Source organism: Aethalodelphis obliquidens, unplaced genomic scaffold (assembly GCF_003676395.1).
Source record: "Aethalodelphis obliquidens isolate GAN/ISIS:26980383/991018 unplaced genomic scaffold, ASM367639v1 scaffold1, whole genome shotgun sequence".
NCBI classification, from domain to species: domain Eukaryota; kingdom Metazoa; phylum Chordata; class Mammalia; order Artiodactyla; family Delphinidae; genus Aethalodelphis; species Aethalodelphis obliquidens.
Genome location: NW_020837945.1, coordinates 69,258,753 through 69,284,716, shown reverse-complemented (window position 1 = coordinate 69,284,716; position 25,964 = coordinate 69,258,753). Strand labels below are relative to the sequence as shown.

Here is a 25,964-nt window from a genome sequence, read left to right as displayed (position 1 = left end):
GTGGGTTCAAATCCTAACCCTATCACTTGCTGTGATCTTGGGCAAGTTACTTAGTGCTCTGTGCTGTTTTCTCACCTGTAAAAATGAAGATAATAAGAGTACTTGCTTCATGGGGTGATTGTAAGGACTGAGCGAGTTAGTATGTTAAAAAAATAAAGGAGGGGGGGACACTGCAAGAAGCGCTTGTGACAATTGTTCCCCAGGGCTTCCCCTCACATGCTCACTTTCCGCAAGCCAAAAAATCACTGAAAACTCCTCCACTTCTGCTCTCTAATGTACAAAAGCCCACAGTAAATTGCTACACATTCCCTCAGGTTTCTCAACGCCCCCAGTCTCATCCCTAAACCGCTAGGTCGTCTGGTCCTGCCACACACAAAAAAAAACCCGAAGCAGTTCTCAGTTTCCCAGCCCCGCCCCGGGCGGAACTTCGGGAACCCAGACTGAGCTGGAGGCTGTGGCAGAGGCCTGAGCTAGACGGGAGGGGCGGAGCCGCGGGGTGGGGAGCGGGGGCGGCTCGGTGAGGTCGCGCCCGCGCCCGCGCCCCAGTGGCAGCGGTTGCCAGGCAGCGCAGCCGGCGTCCTCGTTGCCAGGCGAAGGCGAAGAGCTAACAAAGCCGGGTCCTGCCCCACCTCTCCTGCGCCTTGAGGCTGAGGCCGGTGCCGCCCTTCCCCGCCCACATTCTGCTGCTTTGCGCCGGAAGAAGGTGCGAGGGGCTGGATCTCTCCCCACACCTCCCGCCTGAGGCCAGGCGCCAGGTGTCGCCCGGTGCTGGTGCCGGTGCCTGATAGCCAGTTTGGGAGCGAGCCTCAGGTAACCACCCTGAGGGGAAGTGGAGGGAGGGGAGCACCCTGAGCGCCCCGACGGCCGCCCGGGTCGGAGGGAAGAGTCCTGCCCGATGGGCCCACCTGGATTTTGAACCCCTCTTGTTCACAAAGCAAGAGGAGGGGACCGTGATCTTTAAGAGGACGTAACGATGGATGATTACTGCTCTCTACCCAAAGTATATGTATATTTTATACTCAGAGCTACCATTTTATGATTTCTTACACGGGGGGCAGTGATTTGGAAACACAATAGAATCTGGGATCAGATCTTCCCATTGACTAGACAAACCTCTGCTTTTTCATCTCTAACATGGATATAAGAATACCTACGGCGGGATTGCCATGAGGGCCAAAGGACATGACTAGTACTTTATAAACCGCTTGTCATTCATTCATTTTCCTCATATATATTGAGAACTGACTGTATTCTAGGCACCAGGCTAGGCACTGGGGATTCTATTGTGAGCAGAAAGTGACCGTCCCTGCCCTCAAGTTTACAGTCTATTGGGAGAGGCAGGTGTTCATCAAAAAATCACACAAATAATGTAAAATTAGAGCTGAGCTAAGTGCTACCAAGGAGAGGTGACTAAGTGACGCTCTGAGAGGGTATAAGGGAATTGACAGAGAGGTCAGGGAAAGCTGATCTGAGACCCAGAGAACCTATGGAAAGGTGAGGAGTGCATCCAGGCAAGGGAAACCATGTGTCCAAAACACATCATCTCCTATTCCAAACCCAAGCAAGTACATACAGCTGCCTGGTCCTTGGTTCTAAGAGCAGTTCGTAGAAACTCCCTCCGAGATTCTGGTGTCTGGAGCCTTTCATTCAGGTAACTGCAGGCTTTCGTTTATATAGTTGAGGCCCTGTTTAGAGCACACCAATAAAACCAAATAAGAAATTGCAGAAACGAACCTATATTTCATATTGGGTAAGACCTATATTCTTCAGCACTCAGCACATACGTGTTGGCCTGCCTTTCCACGTTGGGAGGCATAAGAGGAAATCTGTTGAATTTTAAGATTTGGGGGGGCAGGGCTAGAATGAATGGACAATTGAGGAAGGCCTACCATAATGAAAGCTTTAAGAACAGAAAAGAACTTCACAAAGCATTGGAATCATGGAATGTTAAGATAGAATGGACCTTTCCCCACTTCTTTTATCAGATGTGAACAAATGGTCCACATTGCCAAAAAGAAAACATTGGGATTCATTGCCTTTCCAACCTAAGGAGTCTATGATCCTAAGTCTCTGTGGCTCAAAAGTGCATGGAAGTCCTGAGAGATCCATGGGGACACGGGAGGGGAACTTGACCTGTGTTTGCCCTTTGTACTGCGGTGCTACCATCTACCCAGTCATCAAAGCTTGAGAAGTACGGGGTCGCCCTAAACTCTTCTCTCTTCTCATCCATCTCCCCCAGTGGTTACCAAGTCCTGTAGCCCCCGTCTCTCCTATCCCTCCCCACTGCAATTGCTTTTCAAGGCAATGATGCTCTCCAGAGTTGTCACCAAAAGTGCTGCCATATTCTCCTAACCAGGCTCCCTGCGTAAAGCTTCACTCCACTCTCTTCAGCGCATCTCCACAGCTTTCAGTCAATGTGTGTTCCCGAGTCCAGCAAAGAGATAGAAATCATACAACAATTTAACAAAGACTGTTCAATATAACTAATTTTTAACTATAATCGATGGGAGTAATGGAAGATTGGTTAGCAAGACATAAAGATCCAAAGTATACAGGAATCACAGATACACGAAGCAATCACTACCCATGAGATAGATCGTCCAAGAGAGAGATGACCTCCCAAGAGTGTGTCACAGAGGGTGTAACCACAGCTCATTAGATGGCAGAGAAGTTGCTGAGGTTCCAGGCAGCCAGAAATCCACTGTCTGGGATGCCAAAGAAGCCATCCATGAAAAGGTGAAACTACACTGGCTGTACTCTGCTGCAAGGCTTCCCAAGAGAGGTGTCAGGGGAAGCAGCTAGCCACTGGGCACTGCTGACTGCTGTGCACTGCAGCCGTCGGGCACTTAAGAGATTACATACTGCAGATGGTCCAGAAGCTGTGCACTGCAGGATCCCAGCACTGGGGAAACTGCACGGTCCTGGAGCCTAACAGGAAGAGCATGTGGAACCCACGAGAGAAGCCCCTTCCTCCTCCAGTATCCCTCCAGCGCCCTCTACTGACAAAGCTTAACATTATGCCAGCTGGCAAAGGAAAACTAAAAGACCCAGGTCTGTTTTTGCTGAGGAGGCAATGCAGGGTGAATGTGGAGCAGAGAGGAAATCAATTGATAACTGGAGCATCAAGTGAACACCAAAATCTGATCGAGTGACTCTAGTGTTTAAATCCTCTAGTGGCTCCCTATTGCCTTTAAGATAAAGTTCAAAAGCCTTACCATGGCAAACCAGGCCTTTTATATTCTGGTGTTGGGCTATATTTCCAGCCTTAGGCACAGCCACTCCCCCTTTATAGCCACTCTAGCCCTCCATAATTACTCACAAGTCCCTGAATTCTCCATGTTCTCTGACACTTCCACACCTTTGTCTAAGTAGTCCTAGCCACAAAGAATTCCCTCCTTGCTCTGATCAGATACTTACTCTGTACCTGGCACTGTTCTGGGGCTGGGAATAACAGCAATGAACAAACCAGGCTTCCCCAAGTCTCTGTTCAAATATCATCACTATTTTGGAATTATTTTCTGACCACCTTCTCCAGTCTTCAGATGAGTTAGATGCCTCATCTAGGAGTTTCTGTTCTCCTATATCTAGTACTTACCATACCCTATTGTAATCACTGATTTTCCTGTTAGTCTCTTCCACTGGCCTATGGGCTCTCTGAGGGCAGGGTGTGTGACTAATTTATTTCTGTAACCCAGTATTTATTCAGTGCTATTGCTGACACATAGGTTTTATTGGATTGTTTGTCCAGGATCACATAATTAAGTCAAAGATAGACCCAGGACCAGAGTCCTGGTCTCCTGTTTCATGGTCAAGAGTGCTTCCTCACTAGAGTTTGATCCGCCCTATGGAATCTGTGTTTTGTGTCAGACAAGCCAAGTGCAATGTTAAACATCATCAATAATGGTAGTGGAGGGACTTCCTTGGTGGCGCAGTGGTTAAGAATCCGCTTGCCAATGCAGGTGACATGGGTTCGATCCCTGGTCTGGGAAGATCCCACATGCCGCGGAGCAACTAAGCCCGTGCGCCACAACTACTGAGCCTGTGCTCTAGAGCCCGTGAGCCACAACTACTGAGCCCGTGTGCCACAACTACTGAAGCCTGCATGCCTAGAGCCCGTGCTCCGCAACAAGAGAAGCCACCACAAAGAGAAGCCTTCACACCGCAACGAAGAGAAGACCCCACTCGCAGTAACTAGAAAAAGCCCCTGCGCAGCAATGAAGACCCAACACAGCCAGAAAAATAAAAAAAGAATGGAGAGAAACATAGCCCTGATCTTTTGTTGAAAACTATGGTGCGTTCACCCCTCATAGCCCTTATGTACTTTGAGTCCCGTATCATAGGAATGCTATGATGAAATCAGAAATAGAGAAAACAAGTAAATGGATGAAATGATGTAGGGGAATATTCTGACTCTTCACTCTGAAGAAATGGAGACTTTCATTTACATGAAAGACAAGGTTAACGTGGCTCCAGGTTTGTATGCCAGGTCCCAAAGTCAGGGGGTGTGTTCCCGGAGGAAGAAGGGGCTTCTCTTGTGGGTTCCATACGCTCCATGACTGTGATTAGGGAGCACAGTTAACGTAGAGTCTGTAAACGGTGTCCCTGGGCTTGTGGACCATGATATGAACATGGGGGAAATCTTTGAAATATGAACATGCCTAAGTTAAGACACTTCGAAAGAGGTAACTGTTCACTTGTTAAATAATAAACATGTGGAACTCATAACTTTCAAGAGGTGGTACTAGCATGATATATAAGCAATTTGGAGAAATTTGCTAATAACAGAGCCAAAAACCACTACTCAAAAAAAAAAAAAAAGACAAGGTCAGGTAGGACTGCTCTTAGCAATATTGCTGTTGGCATCCAAATGCTGGGTTGGCTTGATCCAGGGATTGGCCCAGGGTAGAAAAGTATCCAGACTTCTGTGAAGTAAAGTTGGAGAGGCAAGCTAATATGAATAAGACAAATCACGGAGAGCTTGAAAGTCAGACAGGCCATCATTTTGATGAGAAAAGAAATGAAGATCCACTAAAGGTTTTAGAAAGTGATGTGATAACATGAGTGGTTAAGACATTTTATCTGGGAAAACTAAACCTCGATCTCCTGGCATTGGAAAATGATTATAATATTAGAACCTACCTATAGATAGATCTAAGGATTAAATGAGATAAGGAATGTGCATTGACTTTCAAACCTCTCTTAACGCTGGGCCCCCTTCCATTCTTTGGAACTGTACGGAATATGGCTAACAAGACAATAATCATATTTTCAGGACAAAAAATTACAACATACTCTCAGGGTGCTAAACATGTACTTTTCATGATGCAAATGGGAATATCCAGGATATTTCAGTAATTTATGGAGAGACTCAAACAATGTTTGAAAGTAGTATTGCCCTAGAGAAAATCCATGATGTGTAATTGCCTTATTCTGAGAGAAGCAGTATGGTATAGTGTGGGAAGAGCAATGAAGGAGACCTACGTTCTTGATTCAGCTCCAACAGAAACTGTTAGCTTGTGCCAATCACTTCACCTCTTTGTACATCAATTCTCTCACTTGTAAATTGAAGATATTGAATTATATTGTAAGTCAAATTAAGTCCCTTCCTTTTTTGGGAAAGATGTTCCTTTTTATTTTCCAGACAGATTTTTTTTTTTTTTAAGTCCACTGGGACTAAAGTGGGGAATGAAAGAGAAGGATGAATAAAAATGGCCATGATATATCAGACTAATGCAATTGAGAGAGTAAAAGAAGTTTGTTTTGGATGCTTTTATGGAAAAGAGGGATTCTACAGTAGGTACATGGTGGATATGACTGTAGCATGGTTGAGAGTTTGCAACTGCAGATTTGGGAGTCATCAGCATAGGGCTCTGGTTAAAGGCCCCAAAATGCCTCTACTTCTAGTTAGAATATAGTAGGTTGCAGCAGCTCAAGCCACCCACTGCAACAAATTTAAAAATCTAGAAAAATTATTTTTTAAGATATTGTAAATACATCAGGGAGCTTTAGAAGCAATGAGTACTGGATCAATTCAAATTCCAGGAGGGTGCTGAGCCCTTCCAAGGTGAACTGGCTTATTTTTAACAATGGAGACCAAAAGACAATGGGATTACATAAAGTGCTGGAAGGAAAAGTTGCTAACCTGGATATTCTATACTCAGTGAATATGCCCTTTAAAAAAAAGGAGGCAATTAATAGACAAACTGTTCAGAGTATTTGTTTTAGCTGTTTACAAAATACACACCTTGAACAAAAAGATACCAAAACATCGAAGGGAAAAGTTTAGAAAAATTTTAATCTTGCAAAACTTAAAAGAAAACTGGCAGGCAAAGTTGACTTTAAGACAAATAAAGTGAGGCATTTCATAATGATAAAGGTTAAATTCAAGAGGAAAAAAATTTTAAATCCTTAATATTTATGCAGCTAATAACAGAGATTGAAAATTTATCAAGCAAAAATTGACAGAACTAAAAGAAGAAATAGACAAAACCACCTTATAGATGGAGATTTTAAAAACACTCCTCTCAGTTACTGATAGAATAAGCAGACAAAAAAATCAATAAGGATATAGAAGATCTGAACTACACGATTAAACCTCTTAACATATATAGAACATTACACCCAACAACTGCAGAGTAAACATTCTTTTCTTGTACACATGGAGCATTTATCAAAATTCTTAAAAACAAACAATTTGAGAAAAAAAAAGTATAGCTTAGAAAACACAAACATCCAGGGACTGAGCCTTAGGCAATACTTCTAAAAAGCAGTGGTGGAGACAAAGGTGAGCAACAGAAATGAACAAGGAACAGCAGAGAGTTGGGGCAAGCAAGACTCTGTACAACCATCACCCAGTGGAGCGAGGTGTTTCATCAGAGAGGGATCGATTTCTCAAATGCAATACAGAAGCCAAGAAGAAGTGTTGTGGGGAAACTCACTAGATGTAGCAGTCAGGGAGACTGGTGATATTTACATTTATGAAAGCAGTTTCAGAATAATAATCAAGATGGAAGCTTTCTGGGAGGTTAAAGGAGGGGGGATCATGTGGAGAGGAAAGAGAGTCAGTCCTTAGTGCACTTGGGAAGTCTGACAGTGAAAAAAAGAATTAGACCATTGGGAAAAAAAGAAAAAAAAAAAAAAAAAAAAAAAAAAATGTTTTTAAAGAGAAGGCCAGACAGTGCCCGGAGGAGAATGTAGAGGGTCAAATGCTGGTTCCTCAGGTCTTGGACAAGGCAAGAACTAAGAGCTCAAGCAGTAGAGGAAAGACTATGAGGTCAAAGAGTTGGACTGGTGGCAGAGGATGGCAGTGTGACTTCATTCTGACATCCTTGATCTCACTCAGGTAGGGCGTGAGGAGAAAGTCATTCCCTGGAGATTAAATAAGAAGTAGAAATGTGTTTTGGGGGGATGGCAAAGATCAATGCAGGGGCTTCCCTGGTGGCGCAGTGGTTGAGAGTCTGCCTGCCGATGCAGGGGACATGGGTTCGTGCCCCAGTCCGGGAAGATCCCACATGCCGCGGAGCGGCTGGGCCCGTGAGCCATGGCCGCTGAGCCTGCGCGTCCGGAGCCTGTGCTCCGCAACGGGAGAGGCCACAGCAGTGAAAGGCCCGTGTACCGCAAAAAAAAAAAAAAACAACAAAACTTAAAAGTTTTCAACTGGGGTGCTTGAAACTGGACTTTACACCAGAGCTTCCTAACCTTTTTCAACGTCAAGGCACACAGAAATCTTTATAAAGCACACTGGGGTACACTGTAGGGTTTTGGGAGGTCTATATGGAGCTTATGAAAAATTCAATATAGTTTCTTTTTGAATCTGAATAATGTGATTTCTTCTGTCTTTGAAATTCTTAGGATAATGTGAATGGATTTCTAATGCACTTAAACTTTTTATATCATGTTTTTCCAAGTAACGTGACACCTAACAGATGTTTTGCTACCAGTCTTCTTTAGAGTTGAATTTAGAAATATTAAACTCCCCCCAAACTACTTCTAACCTCATGTTTTCTTTGAATCTATGAGCATTGTTGGTACACTTTATTATATTTTCACACATTCATTGTGATTTTGATTAAATTCATTCTGGTGCTCGAAAATGTCAATTAAGCCAATTTTCTGAAGACAAGAAACTCTCCTCAACAATTCTGCAATAAGGATCATTGACATTTTTCAATTCCTCTTTTAGCTCCTAACCTCCAGGGTGGGGGAGGGAAAGCTTTTCCTTTGATAGGTGACTTAGTAGGAGACGGCAGACTGTTTCTTCACATAAAGCTAAAAACAGACAGAACCATAGCAGCCTGGATTTTATTAGCAACATCCTTTAATATGGAATTCACATCTATAGGCAAATGTACAGACAAGAGCTCTATGTGAACAAAACAATGTCTTGCATCTCAGGTGTTCAGAACATGGAGAACAGATATGACATAAAGCCTTCCCACCTCCCTGCCATCACAGCTTTCCCACCAGTACAGAAACCGTTTTTCTTGCATAATCCAGAAAATCTTATTTGTTTTAAAGTGTTTAGTTCCTACTCCAAATACCTGATCCTGAGTAGTTTGTTTTGGTACTTTCTGGCAAATCAATATTCTTCCAAGCCTTCCTCTCCAGGGATTCTAACTAGTGCTATTAACTGAACGTTGTTACTAACATCTGTAGATTCATCACCCTTCAGGGAAACACTTTGATTTGGTCTTGTAGAGACTGTCATCAATGCATCTTCTAATAGTAATATTCCATTTTTATATTTCCTTTGCTTCATTTGGTTCCACACATGGTCATTTCTTAGGCAGGCTGTTAAAATGAGTGATTCTGTAATTGTGGGAGACATTTTGGCTTTAGTTCTTCCTGAACCCAATCTGATGCAAACTACTGTTGTAGTTGTAAACACTGCTGTAAACAGTCCCACTGAACAGGTGGGAATCCATGAAGGTAAAACTATTTTTGTAATAATACTAAGACATTGTATGTCCTCCTCACTCTCCTTCTTAAGAGTGTACAGTGGAGTTTTCCGGAAGCTATATGATGTGTGATTGAATTAAATCAAACGGATTGAATGCAAAGCAGATATGAGAATCTAAGTGTCTTCTATTAAGCCAGACGTTAAAAGATTTTCAGAAAATGTAAAACAATGCCATGCTTCTCATTAAGGATTTTTGTTTGTTTGTTTCTGGAACTATAGTTATTTTTCATAAAAATGTTACTTATGTTAACACGTAAAGGAGTTATTTTTATTTTAAAATAAATATTTTTGAATTTCTAAAATGATAAATATTGCAAGATATAACCCACATTAACAAAAGATCTTTAGGGTCCTCAATAACTTTTAGGAATGTAAGGGGTGCTGAGATCAAAAATTTTAAGAATTAATCTCTCAAAAGACTATCTGTATAATATAGATATTTTCTATTAAGCCTCTGGCATAATTTACTTGGCACAATTTTTTTCATTTGATAACTTTTCCATGAAAATGAGATATTTAGGCAGATATTTGGGTAAAGAAAAAAATTATCAGAGCAAACAAATCCAAATTTGAAATAATCCTCACTATTTTGTCTAATAAGTGATTTAAATTTATATTTTTCTTTTTTTTTTTTTTTTTCTGTACGCGGGCCTCCCACTGCTGTGGCCTCTCCCGCTGCGGAGCACAGGCTCAGGACGCGCAGGCTCAGTGGCCATGGCCCACGGGCCCAGCCGCTCTGCGGCATGTGGGATCTTCCCGGACCGGGGCACGAACCCGCGTCCCCTGCATCGGCAGGCGGACTCCCAACCACAGCACCACCAGGGAAGCCCTGAATTTATATTTTTGACTACATGTATATGTCTGTGAAACTCTAAGAAGTATGAAACTATAATTAGACTTTAATATTTAATTTAAAATTACCCTTTATAGTGGGAAACTAAATCATATATTTAAAATACTTAAGGAGACTACAGAACTTTTCACTACAACAAATCAGTTTTCAGAGAAAATAAGATTGTCCATTTTCTTAAGAATATTTTTAAATAAATCACAAAACTTTTGAAAAATTAAGTATTTCATAAGGGGAATTTTTAGAAATATTACCATTTAATTTAATAATTAAAATGCTAAATTTTCCACAAAATATAAATATTACTTATACTCAAGTATAGTTAAAATATTTTGAAAAATATTTTTATAAGAATATTAAAGGCCTACAGTCCCTTTACTGAACCAATTAAATTTTCCAGTATTATTTGCTTTTAGAAGCAAACATTTTTTTATTTCTATAAAGAAATAATGTCATTATAAAATTCCATTCAGAATCAGATTTTGGATATTTTACATCAAAAGCCAAGGATAAATAAACCTATAAATCAAGCCACAATTTAAAAAAATAAACAAAATCAATTATGTTTTATCAGAGACAAATGATGATCATGATGAAAATATGCCTTCTTTTCGGGGAGAAAATAATTTAAAAAATAAGAGCAAATTAAATCAAAGGAAGAACTAAGTATTTGAAACACTTATGCACAAAAGATTTCACTGACAATAAATACATTGCAATTAAAACAATAATCAGACTTACAGAGATGGTTTTAACATGGTGGTTAAAGGGTGAAATTCTATATAAGCATCTCTGCTGGCAGGTGCTCTGCATAAAACCTTAAGTGCAAAAACAATAATTACTGAAATCTGGAAGTTTACTGACTGAGCAAAATATGTATCCAAATATAATTTCAACTGTTATAAATTTGTGAATGGTTATAAAATGGTTGTAAATTTTGTTATCACTATGAAAAGTTTACAACCATGAGTCTCTCATGGCACACCTGTAACCCATTCTGCCATGACCACTTTTGGGAAGCTCAGCTTTAGAGATCTATAAAGGCAGAATAGGATAAAATGGTAAAATGTGTACTACAAATAATATTTGATGATACTCAAGTTTTGTAGGAAGGCTTATGGCATAGTATGGACTCAAGATGAACCTTGGCCGGGCTGTGCAGGTTTTTAACAGATGGCAAGGAAGAGGGAGGGCACCTCAAGTAAGCCAGCCAGAATTAGCAACATACTGAGGATAGGGTACTGCTAACAATGGATGAGAAAATGTTAAGCTTTGAGTATATTATTTCTTGGAAAGTGGCCAGAGTAGACTATGTGTTAGAAATTTGTGTTTGTAAATACTAGTAAAAAATTATATTAAAAAAAATTATAGTATAAAATTACATGTATAAATCATGGAGAACCTTGAAAGTCAGGATATGATTATCATTTTGTGAGCTGGGCTCTCTCACCTATTAACAACAGTAGAAGATAGATCCCAACACACCGGCCAGAATAGACCCGAGACAGGGTTGCCCGTAAGGAGGCGAGGGGCCGAACCAGACTAAAAGAAGTGGAAAAAGAGAGGAAGGGATGAGTTTGGAGACACATTTCCAAGGAAACATCAATGGGATTCAGTGACAGAGTCAACAGTTTAAAGAGAATAGAGACCAAATGACTGAGGAAATGGTGGTATCGTGTTCTGTAACAAATCCGGAGAGAGGACTTAGTTGGGAGATGGAGAATGAGTTTTAGTGGAGATGTCCTGGAAGCAGTAAGGAGTGTGAAATGTAGCACAGGTCAGAGGTCCGGGACGGACCAACAAGTGTCATCAATACTGTTTCGTGGTAGATGTGAGCTCTCCAAGAATGGCAGAATGCTAGAGACTGAGCTTTGGGAAGATCACTAAGTCTTGCTTAGCAGGAGGAAGGGGGAAGAGTTATGGAGACAGGAGGCGTGCTGAGGAAAATATAAAAACAAGAATAGTGTATGCCATCAAAAAAAGAGAAAGCCTCAAGAAAGGATGACAGCCATGTTTAACTGGCCATCTCCAGCCTCAGACTGTGTATGTTCAAATCCTGCCTGTTACTTATTAGTTACGTGTCATTTCAAAGGTTTTATCGTCTTTCTTAGTTTCATCGTCATCTGTAAAATGGTGATAATACACCTACCTCATATGGGTATGTTGTGGATTAAGTGAAAAAAAATGTATACGGAATACTTAGCACAGGATTATCTCATCTGGCACAGATAAGAAGTTAATAGATGTAATTGATGACTTTAAGGGACCAATGGAACGGTGAGAGCAGAAAAAGTTGCACGAGATTAAACAAGGATTGAGCATTGAAGAAAAAGACTAGGTATGAAAAACTTACTAGACAGTCTTTGCCCCAAAATGAAGAGAGATCACAGAACAGCTGTTAGAAGAGGCAGTAAGGTGAAGTAAAGGCTTTCTTATATTTGCTCTATACCAACAAAGGTTATCATTAGTATTGTCATGGAGGCCTATTTAATTAGAGTTGGACCATCCTTCTATTGACATGAGGCCACTGAGCCTTCAGAATAGAAATCAAACAATTGCACAACAACTTAAAAGGTCCTGTCAAAATATATGCAGACAGTAAAATGATGCAGGCACTGTGGAAGACAGTACAGTGGTTCCTCAAAAAATTAAAATTAGAATTACTATCTGATCCAGCAATCCCACTTCTGAGTATATACTCAAAAGAATTGAAAGCAGGGACTGGAGCAGGGACTGTTCATGGCAGCATTATTCACAATAGCCAAAAGGTGGAAACAACTCATCAACAATTCATCAAAAGATGAATGTATAAACAAAATGTGGTCTATACAAACAATAGAATACTATTCAGCCTTAAAAAGGAAAGAAATTCTGACACATGCTACAACATGGATGACCCTTAAAGACATTATACTAAGTGAAATAAGCCAGACACGAAAGGATGAATATTGTCTGTTTCCACTTATATGAGGTCCCTAGAGTAGTCAGATTCATAGAGACAGAAGGTAGAATGGTGGTTGCCAGGCTGTGGGGAGGGGAATGGGAGTTATTGTTTAATGGGTACAGTTTCAGTTTGGGAAGATGAAAAAATTGTGAAGATGGGCGGTGGTGACAGTTGCACAACAACGAATGTATCTTATGCCACTGAACTGTACACTTAGAAATGGTTAAAGTGGTCAATTTTATGTTATGTATATTTTACCACATATATATATATCCGACAATATGAGCAAAATAAGTCACTGTCCTTTGCTAGGTAGAATGAAAAGTTATCAGAAACAATCAACTTGTAGCAGTAACTCTTTTTAAATTATGAAATATTTCATACATACGAATAAAATGCATAAGGTAAATTTAGGCAGAAAGAATAATGAAACAAACATGTAGGCAGCTACCATCCAGCTTGAAACAGAACATTACTAATAGTGTTGGAACTCCTGTTGTGTCTCCCTAATGATATCGCTCTCCCTCCCCCACCGAGGATAATGCCATTCTGAATTTGTGTTTATCATCCCTTGCTCTTTCTTATATTTCTTTATAATTAAATTTCTTATAATACTGTTCTTATTATATTTGTGACCCTAAACAACATACGGCTTTTTCCACCCAGCATCGTGAGATTCACCCTTGGTGATGTCTGTAGCACACTCATGGAGAACTGTGCTATCTTCCCGATGAATTGAAGCTTTTATATTATGTAGTGACCTCTTTATTCCTAATAATGCATTTTGCCTTAAAGTCTCTTTTGTCTGGTATTAACACATCTACATCAACTTTCTTTTGGTTATTATTTGCCTATTTATCCATATATCCTTTTACCTTCAGTCTTTCTGGTCCTTGTGTCTTTTCAGATGTGCCTACAGCTGGATATTTTAAAAATCCAGTCTGATAATTTCTGTATTTTAACCGGCACATTTAAGACCTTTCCTTTTTATTGTGATTACTGATATATATGGGTTCTCCTCTATCATGTCGTTTAGCCACCTTTTCTATGCTTCCCCCAGCCCCTCCTTTCTTGCCTTCTTTTGGATCAATTTGTTTTGTGTTGTTAGTGCTTTTAATTCCTCTTCTCCTTTCTACTGATTTGGTGGTTATATTACTTTTATAGTAATTACTCTTGAAATTTTGCCATGTGTACTTGACTTTTTACAAAGTTTAAAATTAATATCTTTATACTCTTCTTCCTCTAAATAAAAGAACATAAAGTAAAAGATAATGGAGTACCACCAACCTGAGGCCACTTTGGTTTCTTGTCTTGGGATTTCCCAACCAGGCTGGTGGTATAAATTTAGAACTTAGACCTAGATTGTGGCTACAAATTCGTGGAAGACTATTTCTCCCCCAGTAAGTAGCAGCAAGAGAGAAATATTTCTGTGCCTCTTCCCCCCTGCCATTAGGCAGATATTTTCAGTCCCACCCTTTCACACTGAAAGTGTGTGAGCCTTGGAGGGTTTCAGATTTGGGGGGATGAGAGAGTCTTCCGTTCAGCTATTTACTTCTTCAGTCCTTGCCTGGCCATTTGTCTCAAAGCTTCAAGTTCCTGGTGTCTACATTTGCCCCCAAGTCAGCCCTAATTTCTTCATTTGCTTTCCACACTGGTTTCTGCTTTACTCACTTACCTGGCACATGAGGATTTCCCTCGCTTTCTTGCAAGCTCAGCAAGGCAATTTGAAAGGTACATTTGCTCAGATTTGTCTCGTATCCAGGTGTTTTGAAGAGACAGGGCTTTTCAGAACATCTAGTCTCTCTTTCTCTACTAAAAGCAAAGACTTTTCACCTGCTGCTTATTTGTGTATAGTGTTGCATACCATCTATGGATTTTCATGTTTTGTTTCAATTTGTCCTGGAACTTTTTGAGTGAAATATACAAGTTTCTCTTTTACAATAAAAGTGGATGAGTACCTGCAAATGTACAGAGAGATGTTCATCAAATGGCTGTTTAATGATTATTTTTATTTGGAAATACGTAACCCAACGTCACGTAATAGAGGATTCACAGAGTAAATTTTGCTATGATGCTTATTGGGCCAACAGGAGTTGTATGATATGGAAATGGTCATGATAAGATGTTGAGTAAATAAGCTGTTTTGTATGTCCCCATTTTTATATATACAAATATATATTTACACTGAAAAAATTCTGGAAGGAGACAGCCAGTATTTTGGGATATCACCAGGGATATTTTTGCTTACTCTTGTTAATATCTACTTTTTAATGAACAAATAGTATTCTGTGTTTTTTATGTAAATGAAGGAATTACAACAATAAAAAGCAGGGATTAGTGAAACACTTTCTAACCTTGGAGATCTGTCTTGTGGGATAGTGAACTCCCCAATACTGAGAGTGTCTAACAGAGGCTGGATGACCTCCTATCCAAGATTCCTGTCATTTTATGATTCAAAGATTTTTATTTTGTTTATTCCTCCCCACCCCCAACCCCGACAATAGGTCAACCAACCAATGCCTCAGACACATAAGCAAATATGCATCCCCCCGGAGCTGCCGGAATTGCTGAAGCAATTTACCAAAGCCGCCATTCGGACCCAGCCGCCAGATCTCATCCAGTGGGCCGCCGAGTACGTACTCCTTTCTCACCTCCAGCCCGTGGTTCCCATTGGAGGTGGAGGTAGGGGGTGGAGGAGGGAAGGTCTTGGAAAACTGAGGAGGCTGTCACGGCTGCAGCCTGGGAGTCGGGACTGATCGGCATAATCTTTGGGATGTTCAGTTCTTGCATTGCTTTGGTGCTTTAAAATCCACACGTAAATACAGCAAACCGGGCGAGGATGGAGACCCTCCCCCAAGGGAACGAGACTGAGCAATAGGACGCCAGAGCTATAGGCAGTGTCCTAGGGCAATCAGCAAGAGTCAGATTACCACATCACATCACACACGCACACTCCACCCTGTCCCTGCCCTCCACCTCCACCCCTCCCCCACCCCCGTCCCAGTGCAAAGAAGGGTTCAGAATCCCGCGGAGCTTAGCCTGCCTTTCCCTGGTGTAAACCAGGGCCTCATCCTCAGGTTTAACCACTAGATGGCAGCAGTGCACCTGTGGGGGAGCGATGTGATGAGCCCAGGTGGAGGATTGTGTGGGATCAGTCCAAGTGGCTTCGCTCCTGAGTTTACTCCTTCAATGGGACACCTTCCTCTACTGCTGTTAAAACTCATTCTTGCGCCCCAGCCAGACACTTTGTATCTTGTCTTTGGGGAAATTGTTATTTTCTTGACTGTGTCTTTGAACTAATACGTTCCTTCAGCATAAGGATGTCCATACAGTACACGTTGCATTCTGGAGAAGCGAGGCAAGCGTGATGGGAACAGGCGGAGCACCGGCTCGGCTGCAAACAGCGTGCCTCCACCACAGGTGTCCTCCTTCAGGAGACACCTCCAGAGGCTGCTCAATGGAACGAGCTTACACAATACCTGCTGGCTGAGGCTGAAAGAGCTTCACACACAAAGCCTCCCGGCTACCAAATGGCTTCTTAGACAAAAAGTGCCTGCTTGAACTGGGGAACTGAGGCTTGGGGCAGGAGTTAGGAGCTGACCAGACCTCCCGGGGACCATTTTCAGGCGATTTTTACTGCTTGGGGATGACCTCCTTATAGGGCTTCAGTGGGAGAGGGGGATGAGGAATGAGAGGCTGCAGAGTGGAGCTGGTGGGTTGGGGGAGGGGAGAATGTCCGCAGCATGAGGTTGAGGAGGTGCAGTGGGCAGGTGGTGAGAAGAAGGTGCGGACACCTTTGAGAAGGCTCACGACGCAATCTAAGAGGAGCCTCACACAGTCTCCGGTTCCTGGGTTGGGCTAGGACGAAGCTTTTACAAATGGAAGGAAAATAAGCCTGTGGTGCTCATAAAAACAGACACAAATAGGGTTGCTTTGCCTAGTAATGAACTCTGTTTAGTTTTCTAGTCTAAATTTTATATATTACCTCTAAGATTGAATTTTAGCGTCAGAAGACTAATTTCTTTTGGCACACTCAGACAGACTTTGTTCTATACTATACGATAGTTTAAAACCCCATTTTATTGTTCTTGCACTGCTTTTATAGCAAGAAAAATGACATTTCTTGGTATTGTCCCTGACATTTATGGGAGAAAACATTCCACTGTTGTAGTCTGCTTGCTCCCCCATATTGTATCATGTGCTATAAATGTCTTAGATATCTGTGAAGAATCAGTTTGTAGTTTAACTACAATGAAAAAGGAGAACATGATCTAAGAACACTCTCCATGTATTCAGACACGGAAAGCACTTGTCAGACAGTTTAATGTAACTTACAAACCTGCAGCATTTTAGAGGTAAAACTCCACAAAGTATTTCCCGGATGAAATGTCTACTTAATTCACCACAAGCAAAAGTTTCCCTGCATATGTGTTGTCCATGAAGAAACCATCTACCAGACATCAGCAGGACATAAACTAATTTGTCTTGTGGTGGGTAAGTGTGACCACACAAATTTGAAGAACCATGGAACTGCTCACTGCAGAAGACGCTAAATAACCCATAGAGGATGAAATCCATGACTACAGCCTCATTTCCACGTTCTCTAACCAACTCTGCTACAAGGTCCAAAGACATCGCTGCTGAGCCACACCCACCCAACCACTGACCTGTCTGCGGAGACTGCTCATGCACATCTGTAGAGGTCACCTGAACGTATTTCTTCTGCTCCCCCTGCTGGTGACCTCCAACGGGTGCCTGGAAGGTGTTTTGGTACTGGAAGCCGTTGCTCTGCATTGTGCAGTGGCTTAGAGACAAAGAGTGGTTTGCCCCATCATTGTATGGCTTTTATAAAATTCCCTCTGTATTCTTTTTATATTACCTGGATCTGGAGAAATTAATAAAATAAAATTAATAAGAGAGGGGGCAGAGGCTGTGATCCAGGGGTAGTCAATAACAAGGCTTCTGATGAAGACAGGCCCTTCCATATGGCATCGGTGCCCCAAGTATCAACTGCTCGTGTCCAATCTCTGCTGCAGGCAGCCTTTTCCCATCATAGATCAATCCCAAAACAGGGCTCAGTGTTTGTCCACACTGCACCAAAACAAAGTCCATTCCACAAAGCACTGATGTTACTGAAATTTCTGAAGGAAGATAGAGGAGGATTTTACAGCACACACCCCACGTGAGTTCATCTCAAACCCTTTTTGCGCTTGTCTTCTCACCTGAGCCTCCATTAGTGCCCTGCCAAACTTCTCTCCCCTCCGCGACGGAGCCCCAAGCCTCACTTCCTCCAGCTGGAAACCCTTCCAGGCTCACCCCCCAGAGCACCCCATCTCCTCCCCTTTCTTATGGAAGTCATTTTAATCTTCTTCCAACTTCTCTTTCCAAGATTACATACCCCTACTACTACCTAAGACCAACTTTAAGTATGTAGATAGCCATCGTACCAAGCATAAAGCCTTTTATATTTGAAAGAAAAATCTCCTCCAAGTACTAGGATTCTTCCTTCATAAAAAAGAGTGGGGGATTTAAAATGACAATTTTCTCTCTCCTTTAATATACATACACATAAAATAGACATGCGTATGTACATATACAATACTTATATCAATATATTATCTGTCTCAATACATATGCCTATATGTGTGTATGTATGTGTGTGCACGTGCACACATGTATATAAAACACTTAGGAGGGAATGACTGAAAAAAATACCCAGACCTAATATGCTTCAGGGAATTCCATACCAAGCACTTGGTACTCCTCATCCTTAGAGAAGAACAAATCTTTTTATTCCCTAAGCCATCTCTATACCTTAAGTGTAAAGTAACACATTCAGGCTTTTCCTGTACATAAATGAACTAAAAACAGTGTCTGGCATATAGAAGCCACTTAATAAATGTTCTTTCCTCCATCCCTTCCCTCAAAGAAAAGGGAGAGGGGATTCCCAAAGCATCCAGAGGCCACTGAGGTAGAGGCTGCTCCCCCTAGCCCCCCAACTTTTTTTTTCTTGTAGTTATTTTGGGGCTATGTCCCGTGGAGAGGTTCCTCCGGTGAGAGACTGGTCTGAGCGAGTGACTTTGTCTAACTGGGCTGAGCTTACACCGGACCTGCTAAAGATCCTGCATTCTCGGGTAAGGGCCAAACGGCAGCACGGAGGGGGGATGTAGGGACGATGTCAAGGTTGGGTGCGTACAGACAAAAGTCACCTGGCCACTCACCATTGTCTTAAAATTCACTAAACCACGCACTGAGAGTAAATCTTCCCATGGGGAAATAGGAATCATGGTGAAATAGGCTGTAAGCTGAGTTGTCAGTTGGGTCATCCCATGTCGTCCTGAAGCTGGCAGAATGTCCAGGGGCTCAATGCAATGTGAATTCCTTCTCTCCAGAAAGTGCAGGTCCACATGCCTTGCCAGTGTCTCCCTTACTGATCAAGCCCAGATACGATGCCAATCACAGTTGGGGAGGGCCATATTATAGTTCCCCAGTTACCCCAGGTGCAGACATAGCCTAGCTTTTAGGCTCTCTCCACAGCCATATCGTCCTGGGAGCTGTCCTGTGAATGGATGAGGAGGGTCTGTCTTGAGAAAGCTTGCAGTTTGGCCAACTCCCAAGAAAAATGGCTTAGCACTACTATACCTCACTTTAGGATCCAGGACCAAGAGGTTTGGGGTGATTCAGGACTGACTTAGCCGACTGCCTTGGTCCCAGAGGCTTAGCATTTCACTGGAATCGGAGGACCAGGGAAGGTGTAGTAGCACTTCACTGGGGCATCTGCACCATTATTGCATTGTTGGCCGACAACTGGCCATTTGCGCCCTTCCCTCTTGACCACCAAGCACCTTGTGCAGTAGACATGGCAGAGATCCGAGGTACCTGGGACCAAGCAACATTAGGCATCCAGACCACAGACCCCACGTTATTCCCAGGAAAGCGTGAGCGATGCATTCAGGGTCTAGTGCAAAGAACTCAGCGGAGTCTAGAAGCAAGAGATTTAACATCTAGTTCTAGTTTCACCACTAATTAGTGCTCTCAGACAAGTTCTCTGCCCCTTGGTTTCATTTTCGGGCTGCTTTATCTGCCTTACAGGGACAACCTAGGGATGAAACAGCAGATAATAAAAGCACTAGAAAAAAATTAAAGTGTAATGTACATGTATGTTTCCCCCGTAACTCTGATACCTGAAGTTTGAATGATTCTCTCTCAGCACGTTCTTCACTAGGCTGAATATTTCTCTACGCTTACAAAGAGAACTGCCAAACAGAGTCTCTGTTGACCCCTGGCACCTTCCCCCACCCCTTGCTGTGTGCTAGGAGAACCGGGGCCTTGCCCCGGGTAGGTTTCTCAGGGCCTTCTCTTGTCCTGTCCCTCATTCCCTGTCTTGTGTCTGTCGCCGGCCCCGCAGGTTGCTGGCAGACTGATCGTCCAAGCAGATGAGCTGGCCCAGATGTGGAAGGTGCTGAATCTCCCACCCGACCTGTTTAATAGTGTGATGAACGTGGGCCGCTTCATGAAGGAGATTGAGTGGCTGAAGTTTCTCGCCCTTTCTTGCAGCTCTCTTGGAGTTGTAAGTTAGCTTTAATGGTTTTTGTTCCTTAAGGGAAAATCTCTAGGGACCTGGCAGAGGCGGGGAGGGCTGGTAAGAACACACAGTCAACTCCCCAGGGTTCATGAGGAGTGTGCCCCTTCTTGTCTACTCCTTCTCCTCTCTGAATTGAGGTCATTTCTCTGCTCATCAGCCAGAAGCAGGGATTAGGAGGAGGGAGGGGAAAGCTGTCATCAGGCTCTGGGGAGAGGTCAACTAAAATGCAGGTTTGGGATTATTTATGAATTTCAGTCACTGCACTTAGGTTTATTTCCATTACCACTCCACTCCCTCCATTCATATTCCTTAAGGTAACCAAGAGCCAGCTGTAGAAGATGGGCTTATACTTGGGTTTCAGACACCTAGAAGATATACCAATAGAGATTTTTAAAAAGAGGTGCAGCCTTATCGAAAACTACTATTTGATAAGCATAATTGGATAGAAAAGTCAGAGAGAAGAGAGCAGGAAAGGAGAGATGAAGCTATTTCCAGACTCAGAGTCCTGACATCCCCAGGGATGCAGGATGCTCATACAAATTCATGCCTTTTCCAAATTTGACTTGATTGACAACGGCAAGAGCCGTTTTCCTGTTTTAAAGAAACCAGTTCATATACATACTTAAAAGCTTTAGGTATCATCTTATATGTGGACTCACTCTTGTCAAACACTATTATAATAACTTAAATGAAAATGAGTCAGAAAAATGATTTTTTTAAATCCCTGAAATACATACAAGTTTAAAACTTAATGAGAAAATTATGGCCTCTGCCAAAACTAAATGGTACGAAAAAGGTAGTTTGAGTCATTCAGTATATTTAAATACAATCTTGTTCTTTCTTCTCGAATATCCTGGGTATGCACATTAGACACTTTTGTTAGTGAGAAAAGTTACCAGAAATACTGTAGTCCAACTTTTCCTGTGGCTGCTGCTGAACTTTCAGCATAATTATTTCTTTAGAGAGGAGAGGCCATTTGTGGGTTTTTTTTTTTCCTTCTTCGCTGCCCTTTCTAGCACCCTTATGCAATGAATAAACTACTCTCAGCAGCAGAGGCAGATAAGTTGCCAGTCAGCACTATCACACTTCTGTGGAATTAGCCCCAAGGATTGGGGAAAGTCACAGGGGAGAAATAAAAAATGGGCACGTTTTATGAAATTCTCACGGGGTCACAGGTTTACTCACACCATATTCAGAGACGTCCAAGGAGGGGGGAAGTGTACCAATACTTTCTCTGTCGTTAATCCTGCTCTTCCCCATCTACCCTACCCGTGAAGGGTGGAGTAAGAAAATAAGTAGATTCAACCCAACCCAGGACTTTTCATCTGCTGCAATAACTGAAAACAGCTTCAAGGTGAATTGCTCAGTCTCTCAGATTTTTCCTCACTGCTCCTCTCTTCAAGATGGCAGTTGTTCAAGGAAAGTGGTGATGCTGGGATCACAGAGCAGCCAGGAGGAGGGGTCCCACATCCCTTGGTCCTCTCTGGCATCTCTTTTTTTTTTTTTTTTTTTTTTTTTTGCGGTACGCGGGCCTCTCACTGTTGTGGCCTCTCCCGTTGCGGAGCACAGGCTCCGGACGCGCAGGCTCAGCAGCCATGGCTCACGGGTCCAGCTGCTCCGCGGCATGTGGGATCTTCCTGGACCGGGGCACAAACCCGTGTCCCCTGCATCGGCAGGCGGACTCTCAACCACTGCGCCACCAGGGAAGCCCACTCTCTGGCATCCCTTGTCTCCCTGGAAATACTCATCTGTGTGGTCACTAGCTGTGCAGCTGAAGTCTTTGGTCTCTCTCACAGCACGACGGTCCCCCAGCCAGCTCACCTCCGTTCTCCCTGGTGCTCAGGGCCTCTTTAAGTCTCTTCTGGGTTGCCCTCAACTGCTCCCTGCCTTTGACGCTCTGTGTCACAGCCGCTCAGCACCTTGGAGGTGTCTGAGTCCTCTCCTCGTCCACATACCTCACAGTAACCAAGAGTGACTTCGGAAAATCAGATTCCAACCCTCCCTCTGCAGCTGTAAGGTTTACTTTGATATGGCTGCCACCCAAACTGGGCAGAGGAAACCATGAGGTGAATTCTTTCTACCTCCCTGCTAAAACGGGGAGGTTGGCCTAGATGTTCCGTGAGGTCCTTTGATCTCCAACATCCTGTGGTTCAATTCCACCTTCTCTGCTTCCACAGAGACACCATCAGGCCTGGCTCTGGATGACAGTGGAGCCCGCCAATTCTGAGAGGCACTCAGGTGTCTGACTTTGCTCCCCATCATCCCTATGTCAAAGAACACCTAGAGGTTAGGGCTTCCCTGGTGGCGTAGTGGTTGAGAGTCTGCCTGCCGATGCAGGGGACACGGGTTTGTGCCCCGGTCCAGGAAGATCCCACATGCCGCGGAGCAGCTGGGCCCGTGAGCCATGGCTGCTGAGCCTGCGCGTCCAGAGCCTGTGCTCCACAACGGGAGAGGCCGCAACAGTGAGAGGCCCGCGTACCGCAAAAAAAAAAGAACACCTAGAGGTGAAGTCAGCATGAAATTCTAGTCTGTAAATAAAGGGTGCCCTATGGATCCAGGGCCCATCCCATTTTGCCCACTTGGTTCGTGTTGGACTATTGCTGGGAACTTAAATGTAAGGGTGGTCAGGATGTCACCATCTGGAGGAGGGTGGCACTCTTGCTAATTGCTACATTCTTGGAGGCAAGCCCAGAAATGCCCTCCTTTCTTTGCCAGTTCACCAGCCAGCCATGATCTCTGGGCCATGTGGAAAACCCAGCCCCCTCCTAATAGAAGAATCTAATGGCAGGAATTTTAGGAAGCAGGTGCATTTACTTCCCGAATCTGCATGTGATTCACATTGCTACAGTATGCAGACCTGTGTTCCTCTTCCCCTTCACCACTCCTTCCTCTAGAATACCTACCAATCATATACAAGAAGAGATCGTGTAATCGTGTTCACTGGAAGGAAGGGCATGTTTTGTTAGCAAATAATTCACTTTCTGAGCCTTTCGCCTCTGAGTTTGAAAATGAGGCTTGCAAGATGCTTACAGGCTATCTCTATGGAGTGGATCCCCATCTGACCAAAAATTCTTGTGCAATAGAATGCAGATCTCTGTCTACTTTTGAGTTATTTAAGTTTACCAAAAAGCTCCAGTCTAGAGAGTTCTTATCCATTCATCTGTTTATTAAATATTTGAAAATCATATAAGGGCAATAGAGTTTGAGTTATCTGAATAATCAATAAAAGATGTTCAGGGTAGAAAGCACCTTTATTAGTGTGCTAAGGCTGCCGTAACAAAGTACCACAGACTGGGTGGCTTAAACAACAGCAATTTGTTTTCTCAGTGTTTTGGAGGCTGGAAGTCTGAGATCAAGATGTCTCATTGGCTTGTAAATGGCTGTCGTCTCCCTCTTTCTTCACGTGGTTGTCCCTCTCTGCATGCGTGTGTCTGGTCGGTCTCTCTCTCTCCCCCATTCTCTCTCTCTGCATCCTAATCTCTTCTTATAAGGACACCAGACCTATTGGATTAGAACCCACTCTGATGACTTCATTTTAACTTAATTAGCTCTTTAAAGGCCCTATCTCCAAATACAGTCACATTCTGAGGTTCTAGGGGTTAGGGCTTCGACATATGAATTTTGCGGGGACATAACTCAGCCCATAACAGCACCCCAATTTGGATGAGGCTGTAGGAAGAGGACTACAGAACAAAGGCAATAGGGGAGTAGGCTTTTTTTTAGAAGCAGAGAGGATGAGCTATAGATGGAAATTGGGAAGTTCAGTGCACACATGCTCACAAAACTACCCAAAATCACTGTCATGCTGACCGCAAGTCATGCACGTGGCCTCCCATCCTCTCTGACAACCTCTTACCAGCCTCCTGTGTGCCCACCCTCCCACCCTCCTTTGTGGCACACTGCCTCACACAGTGCTTCACGATGACCTCCAGGAGAGAACTCTCAAGGGCAGGAGAGAGGAAATGAAAGCGGTCTGCTCCCCTCCTGTGGCGTTGCTCCAAGTGTCTCACTGGAGTATACAAGCTAGACTAATCATTTCAGCCCCTTAGAGAGAAGACTGCAGGGCAGTAAGAAGAAATCATTCTAATTTTGTAGATTACAAAAGCAAATTCCCCTCCTTTAGTGAGATTATTCTAATTAAAGTAATAAATGTCTTAAAGCATTCAACAGCTTATAAACTTAATTCCTTGAAAGTATCCCTCCAACCAAGAAAGGAAAGGAAAAAGAAAGGCACCCAGTAGATACTCAATATTTTGGGATTGAGTTAAATGACATTTGGGTGTAAAAAATTCAAGCTTTCCAGAATATTACATCATCCCCACTTTATTTTACGAGAGCAAGGTGTTCGTTTCTTTGTCGTTATCTAAACTGATCTTAGGAATTTAGTTTGGAATAGTGACCTTCTCCTCATTTAACCTCATGGCTTTACAGACCATTGCCAGAACCCTCAAGATAGTGTGTGAAGTGCTATCATCTGACCACGATGGTGGCCCTCCCCGGATCCCTTTCAGCACCTTCCAGTTTCTCTACACATATATCGCTGAAGTGGATGGGGAGATCTCTGCATCACATGTCAGTCGAATGCTCAACTACATTGAACGGGAAATGTAAGTAAACATTTACCAATTGGAGGGGAAAGAGTGTGTGGAAAACAAATATAGCAGGCCAAGATATAGTGAAGTTACTGTACTATACTGCTCTGGGAACAGAGGCATATTGTGAAGAACAATAAATAGGGATCAGAAAGAGAAGGAGAAACAGAAGAGAAAGAATGGTATAGAACAGTGATTCTTAGAGTGCTACCCAGACCAGCAGCAGCAGTACCTGGGAACGTGTTAGAAATGGGATTTCTCAGGCTGCACCCTGAGTCCATCAAATCAGAAACTCTGGGGGCGGGGCCCGGTGGCTGTGTCTCAGCAAGCACAGTAGGTGACTCTGGCTCCCTTTCAGGTTTGACCAGTGGGGGAGGAGGGGAGGAGGAGGAAAAGGCAGTCCAGAGTTCCGAGAAATAGAGGGTGATGAGGGCAGGAGCCACAGCAGAATTAATTTGGAGGGAGAGAGTTATTTATATATTGTCTTTCTTAAGATTAATTGTTAAATGAGCTAACCCCCAAATATCTATTTTTTCCCAAACAGTATTGGTCCTGATGGTTTAATCAAGGTGAGTGACTTTACCCAAAACCCCAGTGTTCGGCTGGAATAAAAGCACAGTTTTGGCAATTTTAAAGGAAGATACAGAGACGAGTGTGCTTCACAACGACTGAACCGCATACACCATCCAATGTCAATTTTCCTGTGAAACTGGTACACACTAATAAACGATTAGGCAAACATATGAAATCAGAAATGTGTGGAATTGTGATGTAAAATTGTTGGAACCAAACACGTCCATTAACAGAAGATTAGTTTTCTTCCCACATGGATACTGAGTAAAGTGGCTGATGAAGCATTGATAGAAAATGCATCTCAGGTGAAAGCCAGGCTGTCAGATTTTCAAAGGTAGAATGTTATCCAGACACAGTTTTGATGTTTTATAATTGTTAGGCATAATTTACATGAGTAGCTTTTACATGGTCAATCCATGTTTTTACCCGTTTATTTCTTCGTTTGTTGCTTTGATGGTCAT

At 42.9% G+C, this 25,964-nt stretch overlaps 1 protein-coding gene across 1 annotated transcript; it reads left to right on the top strand.

The window, feature by feature from the left end:
• The first annotated feature begins 560 nt into the window (after positions 1-560).
• On the top strand, positions 561-25,685 carry ROPN1 (rhophilin associated tail protein 1). Its single transcript, XM_027106240.1, has 6 exons — positions 561-810; positions 15,258-15,385; positions 18,770-18,887; positions 20,162-20,323; positions 24,770-24,945; positions 25,475-25,685. The coding sequence occupies exons 2-6, from the start codon at positions 15,270-15,272 to the stop codon at positions 25,539-25,541; spliced, it is 639 nt and encodes a 212-aa protein (XP_026962041.1). The 5' UTR covers positions 561-810; positions 15,258-15,269; the 3' UTR covers positions 25,542-25,685.
• The last annotated feature ends 279 nt before the right edge of the window (positions 25,686-25,964 follow it).